The sequence below is a fragment of the Pinus tabuliformis genome, chromosome 3_2 (assembly GCF_031772625.1).
Source record: "Pinus tabuliformis cultivar Carrire ecotype Pingquan chromosome 3_2, CPIR1, whole genome shotgun sequence".
NCBI classification, from domain to species: domain Eukaryota; kingdom Viridiplantae; phylum Streptophyta; class Pinopsida; order Pinales; family Pinaceae; genus Pinus; species Pinus tabuliformis.
The window spans coordinates 614451118-614464041 of NC_142302.1; the positions used below are offsets into that span (position 1 = coordinate 614451118).

A 12924-nucleotide genomic window follows, 5' to 3' on the forward strand; every position below is an offset into this window, starting at 1 on the left:
CTTCAATTTATATATCTCTAATATACATAAAAAACAATCAAAATACCATACACCCCACATTAGTTAAAACACCCCAAACATAATGTAAATATTTTCAAAATAAACCAAAACATTAATCATATTTAAGCCCAAAAAATGAGGATACGGCATATGATATAACTAAGTTTTTCTCACTCCCATTTTTTTTTATCGTAAATAATGATTTTATACCTTGAAATATTGATAACTGGTGATATCTATAATGAAAGCCAGAAAGACATTTTTTCGTTCTTATTAAAAAAAAAAAGTGATATAAAATGATTGGTTGGCCAGCAAAATATGACAAATAGAAAATTGAATGAACGTTTTTGTAAATTGGCAGCAAAGATACATGTCAACTTGAATGAACGATTTTGTAAATTTGCAGCTAATATACATGTCAATTTCAGGTCAAATGTATAAATGGCTGAGCGAAGCCCATATGTGGCTTCTGTTAACCCAGCAGGTGCCATAGTTACCAATGTGCGTGGAGAAACAAGTAACCATTTTTTTCATGGCAACGCCTCTAGGGAGCCACTTGAAGGCCTCATGCTTAATATTTGGATTTGACATTCATGGACTTAAAGAAAATTGAACCCTTGTACTCTGCTCATTATTTGGATTTGAACTTCATGGGCTGAAAGAAAATTGAACCCTTGAACTCTTGCCATAGATTTGACTCAAGGAGAATTGAATCCTTGAACCCTTGCCTCCTCATAACAGAGGGCCAATGACTTAACGTGGGTTTCAACCAACTAGACTACCTATCAAGCCTAGAAAAACAAATACCCAACCTATCAAGCCTGAAACCATAACAGAGGGCCAATGACTTAGCATGGGTTTCAACCAACTAGACTACCTATCAAGCCTAGAAAAACAAATACCCAACCTAGCAAGCCTGAAAAACGAATACCCATTAAATAACTAAAAGCACATTGCTTATGTTTATATACACTTGAGAATGTCGATGACTAAAGGTCTTCAACAAAAGCACAGTTTTTGGCTATGTAATGCATGAGGCATAAGAATTATGCCATACATATCATACATGGGCAAGACTTACAGGAGATAGGTTTATGTACTTTCAGTTCATCCAATCGGTGTTTACTTCTCCTCTGTAATTAAGTTGTTCCATAGAGTCTGCAGTGAACTCCAAAGGGCCTTTATTCAATGATCAAATGACCACAACGGGAACTTACAATTTCCCTCATGTTCTGATTTCTGAGTTGATAAGTGACTTAACAGAAACACTTCAGAGAACGTGCCTTGTGTGCTGTCTTTTGCCGTCAGCATTATTTGTCCTCTCAAATGATACAGAGTCCAAGGATGCAGATTCATCACCTGAAAATGACAACGCAATTTCAGCATACAGTAAGCCAGACAAGCACTTAAAATAGGGCTTAGATAAAGTATGAATCTGCTACAAACAAGCTTGCCTCCAAGCCTGTGCAAAATGCAACTTCTTGGGGGTCAGTATGTAAATATATACAAACAAGTAGACATGAATATTCCATGTGTGATTTGCAGTTCACATAGTTCCAACGATGTAAAATAGCAGATGAGTAAGAAATCAAATGCCTGAATTGGTCACAAATGAAAGCTCAAGTAGACGGCTAACATGTTCCTTCCAATGTTGAAGCTCCATTTCTTTATCATGAAGCTCATTCTCAGTTGACTTCAACTCTCCCTCAAGCTCTGAAATCGTTTCTTCTTGCTGTTTCTCCAAAAGTTCACATAGACGTCTGTCTAACTCATATGGAGACACCCCATCGTCATCCGTATGAAAAATCTTTGACGGTACAAATGGAGTCATATTTGCAGAACTCCATTGACCTGGCAGCCCATTTGCATAAAGCCCTTGGTCCGCCACATCTGAAGAATCTGTTGACTGTAAAATATTAAACCAAGTAGGGGAGGATTAAAATATTTGCCATGCCAGATAGTTGGCATATATTATGTGTTTACTAAAATGTTATAATTTATGATAAGCATATGACAGGTATGGAAGTTGGCAATTCAGCATTGGTAGGATGAAGCTTTAGCCAAGTTGACCTTCACTCAGACTTCACTACATGGAAGCAATTGGTTGTATGCTATCAGAGCATAGATTCTTGGAGAAAGTGGCGAGGGAAACCTAGGCCATACGGGTCGGGTTCGAATTGGGTTTGGGATTGATTGGGTTTGGTTATAGAATTTGAATTTTTTTTGACGAGGTTAACTAGTTTGTTTATATATATTTTCTATAAATATAATATAAAATATTAATAAACGTGAACTTGGAAATTGTAAGGATACATTATGAACTTGACCTGTTACATGACATTATAAATTTATGCTGTGACCCATGATTATAAATGAGTTGTAACATAAATTCGAGTTGTAAATTTTGTTCACAACTATGAAGTTCAACAATTATTGAATCTCAAAAAGAATTTCAGGTGCACCCAATTTCAAACTTTAAAATTGAAGTTTATCGAACCAAAAAACATTTACGCTTATGCATTAGAACAAAAAAAATTTGGGCAACAATACCAAAATGTATTTTTTAAAGTTTATTGCCACTAATAATCTAAAGAGTTAGCTCAATTGATTGAGTTCCTGTTACTAAATCCTTTACCAATAAGAGGTCATGAGTCAATTCTCCTCAATATCCGGAAATTAAGCTCTGCTAGTTTAGCCAATAGAATATAGTCCTTTTGTGTCAATATACCCAGATTTTCTTTGGAAAAAAAAATTACTTCACCTGCAAAAAGTTGATCTTAAAAGGAAGTAGATGGGAAAGGACACCTTGCATGTCAAAAACGTTTAGGATGTCCTCCACATAAGTCAGAAATTGGCAATTGCGATTGTATTTTTTCTGGTACAGTCAATGGAAATGAATTTGATGTATAAACATTATGATTGATTTCAAGGATGTTAGGGGCACAATCAGTATACATTAAATGTTCAGGTGTAGTTGAGCTGAAAGACCACTTGATATGTTAAATGTAGGCAAACAACTACCACAAGACAGATGTGTTAGGAGTCACAATTGCCGTTACACCAAAACCCGCCACAAGATAGGTGTGTTGGAGTCACAATTGCCATTACACCAAAACTCGCAGGTGTTAGTAAACAAACACATCGCTAGTGTTAAGCACATGCCACGAAACACACGGGTGGCTAATTTAGCCAACGGAATATAGTTCTTTTGTGTCAATATACCCAGAATTTTTTTGAAAAAAAAAATTACTTCACTAACATTTTACTGCAAAAAGTTGATTTTAAAAGGAAGTAGACGGGAAAGGACACCAAGCATGTCAAAAACGTTTAGGATGTCCTCCACATAAGTCAGAAATTGGCAATTGCAATTGTATTTTTTCTGGTACAGTCAATGGAAATGCATTTGATGTATAAACATTATGATTGATTTCAAGGATGTTAGGGGCACAATCAGTATACATTAAATGTTGAAGTGTAGTTGAGCTGAAAGACCACTTGACATGTTAAATGTAGGCAGACAACCACCACAAGACAGATGCGTTGGAGTCACGATTGCCATTACACCAAAACCTGCCACAAGACAGATGTGTTGGAGTCACGATTGCCGTTACACCAAAACCCGCAGGTGTTAGTAAACAGACGCATCGCTAGTGTTAAGCACATGTCACGAAACACAAGGGGAGCACGAAACACACGGGTGTTAAGCACATGTCACGAAACACACGGGAAGCGTTGAATTATATTATCCTTCTACACCGCCATTAACGGAGAGCGTTGGATTATCCAATTCCCAACAATCTCCCCCCCCCAACGCGATATTAGTAAATAGACACACCGCTAGTGTTAAGCACATGCCACGAAACACATGGGAACGTTGAATTATCCTTCTACATTGCCATTAATGAGGAGCTTTGGATTATCCAATTCCCAACGAAATGTTCAAAGGCCAGAAGAACTATAAAATGTGTTATAGGCTCTACGGCTGAGCTTCAAAATTCACAAATTTGCTCTTTGTATGGATCTCTATTATCTTGAAGCTTGGTACCAAATATTCCTCTTTTATAACAAGAGTCCCTTTCTTCAATGGTATCTACTTAATTTCTTAGAGTCCCTTTCTTCAATGGTATCTACTTAATTTCTTACCTGAAGCTCAACATTAAAAATCCTACTGAATGCATCAAAAGTTCGAAGCAGTAAAAGATCAACAGATTCCCTTCAACCCAAGTGTCATGATAAATGCAAACTGTAGAATTAACATGCAACTAACCTCACTATATTCGGTTTCTTTTCTTTGATGGCTTGAATTTGGTTGAAGGAAATCCATCTGTATGTAATCTAGCCCCACTTGAAATCCTGTTTCAAGCTCAACCGTTCCAGTGACCTGCTGTGCAGGTTCACCAGTTATAACACTACTAGCAGTTTCGTTATCTTTAAAGTAACTACAAATAGACTCTGGATCTTTTTCTAACATCCAATTTGCATCTGCACCTGGCTTTTCCTGTTGATATGTGTAAATTTCTCCATGACAACCCTTGGGCATTTCACTGTTTTGCAGAGAGTCCTTTATTTCATCAAGCTGTATTTTCAATTCCTGAACCATGCTGACTGTCCGATTTAATATTGAAGTTACCTTGTCAATTTCACATTTTCTGGATGCGCCCGTGAACATGACACCCATGCCCACCCCATAGCTGAACCATAACGCCCCTGCCAAATTCACTGTGGCAAACATCAATGGCTTTGCATGTAGCTTGGAATTTAACAACACAGTAAAACTAAAGCCCCGAGATAGGTAAGAGATATTTAAACTACCACAAGTACAAATTTGGAACAACTATAAATACAAATTTGTCTATTAATAATGAAGAGCCAATTCTCTCTGAGAATAGCGACGTATATACGAGTGCCTTTTTGTTAGTTTTTCAAGGAAGGATAGTTATTTGATTATTATAACTGAAATTAGTAGAGAATTATTTTAACTGAAATTAGTAGAGAATTATTTTAACTTAAATTTAGTATAGAATTATTTTAAATTAAATTTAAATTGTTAAGCTATAATTTTGTTTAATATTAAAAAATATTTTTGGTATTTTGTGTGTATGATAAATTCAGAGTTAAGATTGATTTAAGTTGGTTTTTATAGATATATATACATATATAAACCAAGAACATTACACATTTCTATATTATATATATAAATATGTCTTATGTCACACTCTATATTGAAGGCCAAGAAAATTACACATTTCCCTCATACTTACACCATTGGAATGTTTCAATAACTAGTTTAAATCCATCTTAACACCTCATCTATTATGTACTAAGAGGGATTAAGTCTTTTAAGATGATTTTTTTTTATTGCAAACATTCCGTCAAGTGTTTTTAATCTAAAAAGAGTTTTCACCTCAAGGGACTTGATATCTCAAAGTACATGATAAATTGGGAGTTCAGATGGATCTAAATTGGTTCTAATATATATATTTGTGTGTGTGTGTGAGAGAGAGAGACCTGCGGATGCCATGTTAAACATGAAAGGAATTGCATATCTCCTAAACAACAAGTCATTGAAATGTTTTTAATCATATTGTTTGTTTGTTTGTTTGTTTGTTTGTTTTTTTTTTTTTTTTTTTTTCTACTGTTAAGCCATCACAATATAATTATCAATAAGTTTCTTGTCATCAATAGTTCTCCTTATACAATATATATTGAAACATTTTTTTTATTAATATTATTTAAATGTCACGTATCAACTTGATATTGAGTATCAAATGAATTGCACATCTAATTCATATTAAGAAGTACAAAATATCAATTACTTTATATCTCTTTATAAATAACGTTGATATAAAATCATTTTACATAATACGAATATTGAAATATTTTATTTATCACTAATATTGAAATACTTTTTTTTGTTATTAATATGTTTTAAATGGCACATGTCAAATTCAAGTTGAGCAGAAAAGGAATTACATATCTTCCTTATAGATTATAAAAAGCACTTTTACAAAAAATACTAATTTTTTCAATTACTCTCTCTATAAAAAAATAAAATGTTGACTTTTCCCGATGGGGGTGATTAGAGGCAGGAGGGATCCAATGGAATCTGTGCCAAATCCGTAATTCACAATGATGAGGAGAATTGAATTAAGGGGGTGGCGTGGCCAACCCGACACAAGCATATGCACGCAATGTCTTAAGGTCTAGAGGTTGATGATATTTTTTGTACTGCCTATGGTTTGGAGAAGGTGTTGGAATTGGTATGAACTAGAAAATTTCACCATTGTTTGGATGACAATACTAGGGTTGATTCATAAGCCTAGTCTGCTAGTGGTGGGAAAGAAGGGCAGTGGCATGGGGAGGATCATCTGTGCAAAAGAGGCTATAGGGTCGTGGTTCGACTTCAAATTATAGTTTTGTGGGTATGTTCCTTCCACTCCTATAACACTTGATGGTCAATTCTAGTATGATGCCTTTAGGAAGTCGGTCTTCACTTCTGGTGTGACCCTGTGTCAAACAATGGTTTCTTTTTATGGCAAATTGCTTGTTATACTATGGGTTCAAATTTCTTTTTGCATGCTCTTTATTTTGTTATAAGGTGGGGATTGGCATGAGTGTTCTATTACTATGTCTGTAATACTTATGTCTTAGAGGTTATTATGGGTGGACCAGACTTTGTGAGTCTGAAACACGTCTTAGTCATTTTAGTCATCTTTATGGAAATGTGTTTTGGGCTAGAGGGTTTTCTTTGTTTCAGTGGGAGGGTCATCTTGGACTTGGAATTGGCGCGAGATGCACCCCCTAGTCCACTCGACCTTTGGCCTCCTTAATTGCCCATGTTGGTCCTGTGGTCACATTTCAATAATTACGTATGATGTGTAGCCCGAGCGAGAGTCAATTATATGGGAGGGTGAGTCTCAATGGGTCATTTTTATGTTGTTCGATATGCAAATCATTATTAATCTATAGAACTTGGGGAAGGGAGAATCATATTGTTTTTGGACACAGGCCTTGGGTTCTGCTACAATAAGCCCTTCCCTTTGGCATTCCTTGTCATGTGAGGGGCATGGTGGTCAACTACTTGTGTTTTGTGATACACCCTGTTTTAGGTGCACCCCAAGGTTATTGAGCATAGAATTAAAACTTCTTGCTATTGTTATTTAGTGTTAACAAGCTACGACCACTACAACAAGAGAGCACTGCATTCCCAAGGAGGCATTGACCCTCGTTTTGTTTTGAAGGGTCGGATTCTAGTTCTTAGCAGTTGCATCAAGCCAACTAGTCGAGTTAGGTTGGCAAGGTTCATGGTTATCTAACTCTGGGTCATGGCAAGGCCTAAGTCACGTTGTATCGTGGGTCCATGGGTTGCGACCAAGGTCATCCTCAAACCCAGGGCAGAGATGCAATGAACAAGCACTGTGAAGTCACTTCCACCAAGGCACGAAATGTAATTCAGGGTATGGTAGAAGTAACCACCAATGAGAGGGGACCCCTATATGATGTAGAGTTAATCAATGAATTTGGTGATTTGGTCACAAACCTTGACCACACCAAAGGAAGACACAAATTTTATGTCCAAACTCTATTTCTATGTTGTAAAATTAAAACGTTGTTGGAGAGAGCTTTGACAGAGAGGTAACAAGATCAACCAAGTATCCTTGATCGTGGGGCTGAAGTCGGGAGTGATCAATAACAAATGATATTCCACATGATTCAACTAGACAACATCATGGCTAGAATTGAGAAACACATTCCATGCATTGGACCTTCAACCCCACTGGGCTCAAGTGTAAGGGACCCGACTCTTGTTGATTCACCTGATGAGTAGTCTTTATAGTTGCATGTTGGAAGCCTTAATCTATAGGTTGACTACTAATATATAGTTTGAGGATGATGCATTTTCTTTTGTTATTTTGGAACTCTGGCAGACTCATAAATTTTGGATTGGATACTTAGCAACCAAATGGTCAACAGACTTGGTTTCCCATTGGGCAGGTTGACACCATCTAGCGTATATGGGCTGATCATGTAACATTTTCTAACTAATGATAAGAAACATCGACAACTTACACAAAACCAAAACGTTGATATTAAAATACTTTATTTAAGGTGAACATTAAAATCATTTTTTGTTATATTAATATTTTTTTAAATATCATATGTCAATTCTAAATATTGGCAAAAATGCATATTTTCCTCACGTTATAATGTAAAAAGTACATATCCACTAAACAGTAACTTTTCTTATATTCAATGTATATAACATTGATATAAAAATATTTTATTTAAGATGGATATTGAAATATTTTATTCATGGTTGATATGTTTTTAAATGTCACGTGTCAACTTCATGTTAAACATATAAGGAATTAGTAATTACAGTTACTTAATATTAAATTGTAATAAATGCCTATGAACATAATAATTTGTTCCATTTTTTTAATATCTAAAACTCCATACTAGTGTTGTAGGAACTCCCCCCCAACCCGGAGGTGGGAACTGTGCATGGTGTGGATTGTTGGCCAAAGCACCCAACGAATCGTGTCCCCAAAATTTGAAATTGTGGTTCTAGCAAATTATCATGGTTCATGCCATTGTGGAACTATGATTGTTCTGCATGTAGAATCACAATTTCGCGCATCATTCCACCATGATTCCACAATGCTTCACGCATGGTTACAAAGAAACACACAATTTTGCAAGGGTCACTTTTTTTAGTTTAATATATCTTTAACTTTGGTTTTGGGTGGGACCTAGGATGGGTTTGGGGATGAGGGGATACTAAGGATGAGGTTAAAAGGCATCTTCCCCCTTTCTTTTCGTCATTTTTTCATCTCATTTGCTTGAGCTTTAAGAAAAAAGGAGAAGAGTGCAAAAGAGATAGCAGATTTTTGAAGCCAAGTTGTGAGAGGTTAGAGGAGAGAGCAAAGAAGAAATTGGAAGAGTGAAGAAAGAGTGAAGAAAGGGGAGCTTGGAGGAGGTAACAAACACTGCCATCTACCTTAACTTCTCAAGAGTTAAAGAGGTAAGTGCAAACCCTAAATCCTTCATTTTCTTGTAGTTTTTGTTTGTGTTTTTTCACTCTTCTCCTACTTTTCCCATTGCTTCTTCTCCCTCATTTTATTGTAGGTTGTCCATTTGACTTATCATTCCATTTTTGGTTTTCATGGTGTTGGTAGGGGGTAGGCATCCAAAGGGAAGAAATGGAAGAAGAGGATAATGGTCACGCTCATAGTGACCCAATGTATGATGATGAGGAAGGGTTTGAAGGGTAGGGGGATGAATAGGAAAATGAACTACAAGAGGAAAAAGGTTCATTAACACCCTTGCAGAGATTTGAGACAAAAATTGAGGGAGAGAGAGGGGGTGTAACCTTTAAATTATTTTCCCATATGGCCACATTGAATTTCCTTAATTTCAACTTGATCGATGACCAATTAGCACTATCAGGCATTGAAGAAGATCAAATGGGGCAGCATGGGTGGGCAACGATGCCCATCCTTGTTCCCTCCTTAGTGATTGAAATAGTGGAACAAATGCCTCGAGAAGAAAACAAAAGACAAGAGAAGAGACAAACAAGGTCTGTAGAGAATGACAAAAGCCATTGATTAGAGTGCGCACAAGGAAAAAGCCTAGCAAAAAGAGAGAGCAAGGTGTTGCTAGATCAAAGTGGGAAGATTGAGCTAAAATGGAATGTCTAAAAGCTAGTGTCCAAAAGCCTAACATGTTATTTCTTGCAACTCTTGTATTGAGGCCACTAGATGGTAAGTCTAAGCCTAATTGGTTAGAGGGGAGTTTAGGACACTCTAACTATTTGGTGCCTATTGTTTCCTAATGAAACACTTGACAGGGAAATTTGACCACTTTGGTGCTTGCTGAGAGAGTTGTAAACACCTATTCAATGGACTATAGACACCTGTGGTTCTTGCAAAGAAAGAATAGCTGAGGAACCACCTATATAGTTGATTCAACCTCATGGGGTTGAGTAATGGTCATTTGAATCTTGGGTGAAGCCTTGTGTTTTTTACTCAAGGAGTGAGTAAGCCATTATGGTGCTTACTGCTGGTGAGTAGTTATTAAACCACGAGGGTCGTGGACTCCTCTTGGGTATGTGATTAAGCCTTGGGTGTGAAATTCCATGAACAAGCATTCCCTTAGACTTTGGATTTGGCTCAGGGTTGGTCAGCTACAAGAAATATTGTAGTACAATTAGCCAATGGTTGGGTGGAGAGTTGAAGTCCCTCCTTCAGTTGCTAGCCATCTTTAAATACATAGATAAGTGTAAATTACTTGTGTATATTGTCTTATCGACTGATCCAGGTGGATGTTGGTGGCCACCGACCTATCCCATTTAGACCCCCACAATTGTCTCTTTCAGTCTTTTCAGCTTCCTAAAATGTAGCACAGTTTACTATTTTTAGCAGTTTTTCGGGTCCTAAACTTCCAGAGCCGTTTTTCCGTCGTAGTCCTCAAGGAGATCTTTCCAATGGGCTATCATGCACATCAAACGGAGATAATATGACCAATTTGCGACCCCAAGAAGTTGGCTATCCAACTCACCCCAACGGGGCCCACAAACTCTTGGTGTTACATCTCCTCGAGTTAGGGTTTTGGTTGTTTAGGGTTTTCTCTTATTGTTCAATAATAAAAATGCCCTTGAGCCTCATTGTAAGTTCAGTTCGGAGGCATGTAGCCACGACATCTCTTCTCAGAGATAAGCTACCATCGCCCTAGCTGGTTTATTTCCATCACTATTTGTAAGCATATCTCAATATTTTACATTAATGAAATGAAGTATTATTTCCGTTGCATATCTATGTTTATGGTTATCTCTGTAATTTGTTGCGTTCCTGTTTAAGTTCAGATCATCGATTGTGCTGAGTCATGTTATATTTGAATGATGTAATGCTTTATGAGTTTATAAGCATAAATGAATACCTAGTCGTGAGGCTCATTGTTACGCACATGATTGGAATAATAATTCTAAGAATTTGATGTCTACTTGGACTGTGTTGTCCATGGTTGTATTCGTGTTGAACAATGTGTTTATGAATATGGCAATCATACTCCGAAATTTTGTGAGAGACTATATATATATATATATATATATATATATATATATATATATATATATGTAAATCAACCTGTTCCCATATGGGTTGCTTTTTTTAAACTAAGCATTTTTAGCTTCAGGCTTTGTGGCCGTAACTCCCAAAAGTTGGCTGTCTGGAATGCCCCATTGTTAAAATATATTCACAAGGTGTGATTTATTTGTCCAGGCATTAGGCCCTTGCTCCTTATATGCCTTAGGACTTCAAATTTCCAATGGAAGCGAGGTGGTTGTTATTAAAAAGTGTAACTAGGTTCGGTCTTCATAATGACATGTAATTGTGATTTTAAGTAAGAGATGTAAAGCAGAAAAATAAAATTATTGTATTGCTTGTGTCATGGGTTTCATGAACAAGAGATTTTATTTTAGTATAGGCTCCCATTAAGAGCCCTTAGGAATTTTTTAATCTAGTCATAAAATTCTAAAGAGTCTGTAACGAACACATGTTACACATTGTAAAGAGTCATACTTGTCTATGTAAAGTCATCCTCCAAGACCTTGTCACTAGCCCTCATCAAGTCGGCCTACAACACAGACATTATTCTAGAAGATGAAGTCGACCTTCTCCAAAGAACATGTCGGCCTAAACAGTTATGACCAATGACTATATATACAAGTACTTGTCCTCATTTGGACACAAGCAATTTGGTGAAGCAAGTCTACAAAGAAGTGCGAAAAAGACACTAGAAGAAGCCTCTATATCAGCACAACAAGAAATAAGAATATCGAAGATAGGTGTGGACTATTTTGGGCTAATTTGTCTTCCCACATGCGAAGGTAGCTGATCTAAAGATGTCAAGAGAAGGTCGAAAGATTGCAACTACATTGAGGTGATCTTGTTTGAGTAAAAACCTCACTAGAAGGAGCCGAGTAGAAATGCAATAAGTCTCTCCCTTAAGGAGACTATTCAAGGAAGCAAAAGTAATCTAAGGTTTCTGTGGTAGGGTTGCAAACCTAGAAGAAGAGACCGAGATTTTGAAGGAAGCTGAGAAGCAGAAGAGGAAGAGCAACATTGGATAGGAGGCCAGTGACTTGGTATTGGGAGGACCCTAGTGTCAAGGGTCTTTGTCATGGTCATGGTGTTCATCAATTGAAGATATATAAGAAGAATTTTGTTTGGGTTTTCCTGTCAAAGAGTGAGAGGTTTTGGCCCTGGCTAACAAGCCTATATACTGTGTCTCTTGTCTCTTTATTGTTCATGATTTGGTAATTGTCTTGATGAAAAGAACACAATAATAATAGCTTAAGAAGAGAAGACCGTAATCAAGTAGTAAAAAGACTATCACAAGCAATTATCATAAGTAGAGAAATCACCTAACTATTGATGCCCTAGATTTCCCAACATCGTATCAAAGGTAAGGTGCTAACGTCAAGAAGGGGCATCAAATCAAGGAGACACATAAGGATTGAGTTTCAAAGGGATTAAAGCGAGACAAAGAACACCAAGCAAGATATAAAGGAATCTACTTTAGCAACAGTGTTGAGTCATCATCAACAAAGTAGCAGAAAGAAAGACCAAAACCCTAGAAGCATCTTCGAGATCATCATTCGTCCATCATCTAAGGACTAGAAACTTTTCAAAAACTAAAGAAGGCTAGATCGAAAGGAAGGTAGTGATCCCCTCATCGAAGTAAGGACCTTTGTCTCCTTAAAAGGATCATCCGAGAAGCATCAAGTTCATCACCAACAAAGAAATCAAGTTGAAGATTCTGTCATCACAAGTAAGTACCTTTTTCTTATAATCTAGTAAAATGACTTCATGCTTCAAGGAAAACCATAATTTGGTTGGGATATCTAACTTCCTTGCATGGAAA

General features: G+C 36.7%; 1 protein-coding gene across 3 annotated transcripts in view; it reads right to left on the bottom strand.

Annotated features, from left to right (window-relative positions):
* Window positions 1-351: 351 nt before the first annotated feature.
* Window positions 352-12924, bottom strand: part of LOC149182110 (uncharacterized) — a 29578-nt gene continuing 17005 nt past the window's right edge. Inside the window, exons 2-4 of one of the 3 annotated variants that reach the window (XM_089416759.1) lie at window positions 4268-4719; window positions 1637-1906; window positions 352-1359 (exon numbers count right to left, since the gene is read on the bottom strand). In XM_089416759.1, the coding sequence (XP_089272885.1) occupies window positions 1186-1359; window positions 1637-1906; window positions 4268-4719 (896 nt within the window). In that variant the 3' untranslated portion in view covers window positions 352-1185. Of the gene's footprint in view, window positions 1360-1596; window positions 1907-4267; window positions 4720-12924 lie in introns of all 3 variants that reach the window. The other 2 variants (XM_089416760.1, XM_089416761.1) reach the window with 2 other exon arrangements.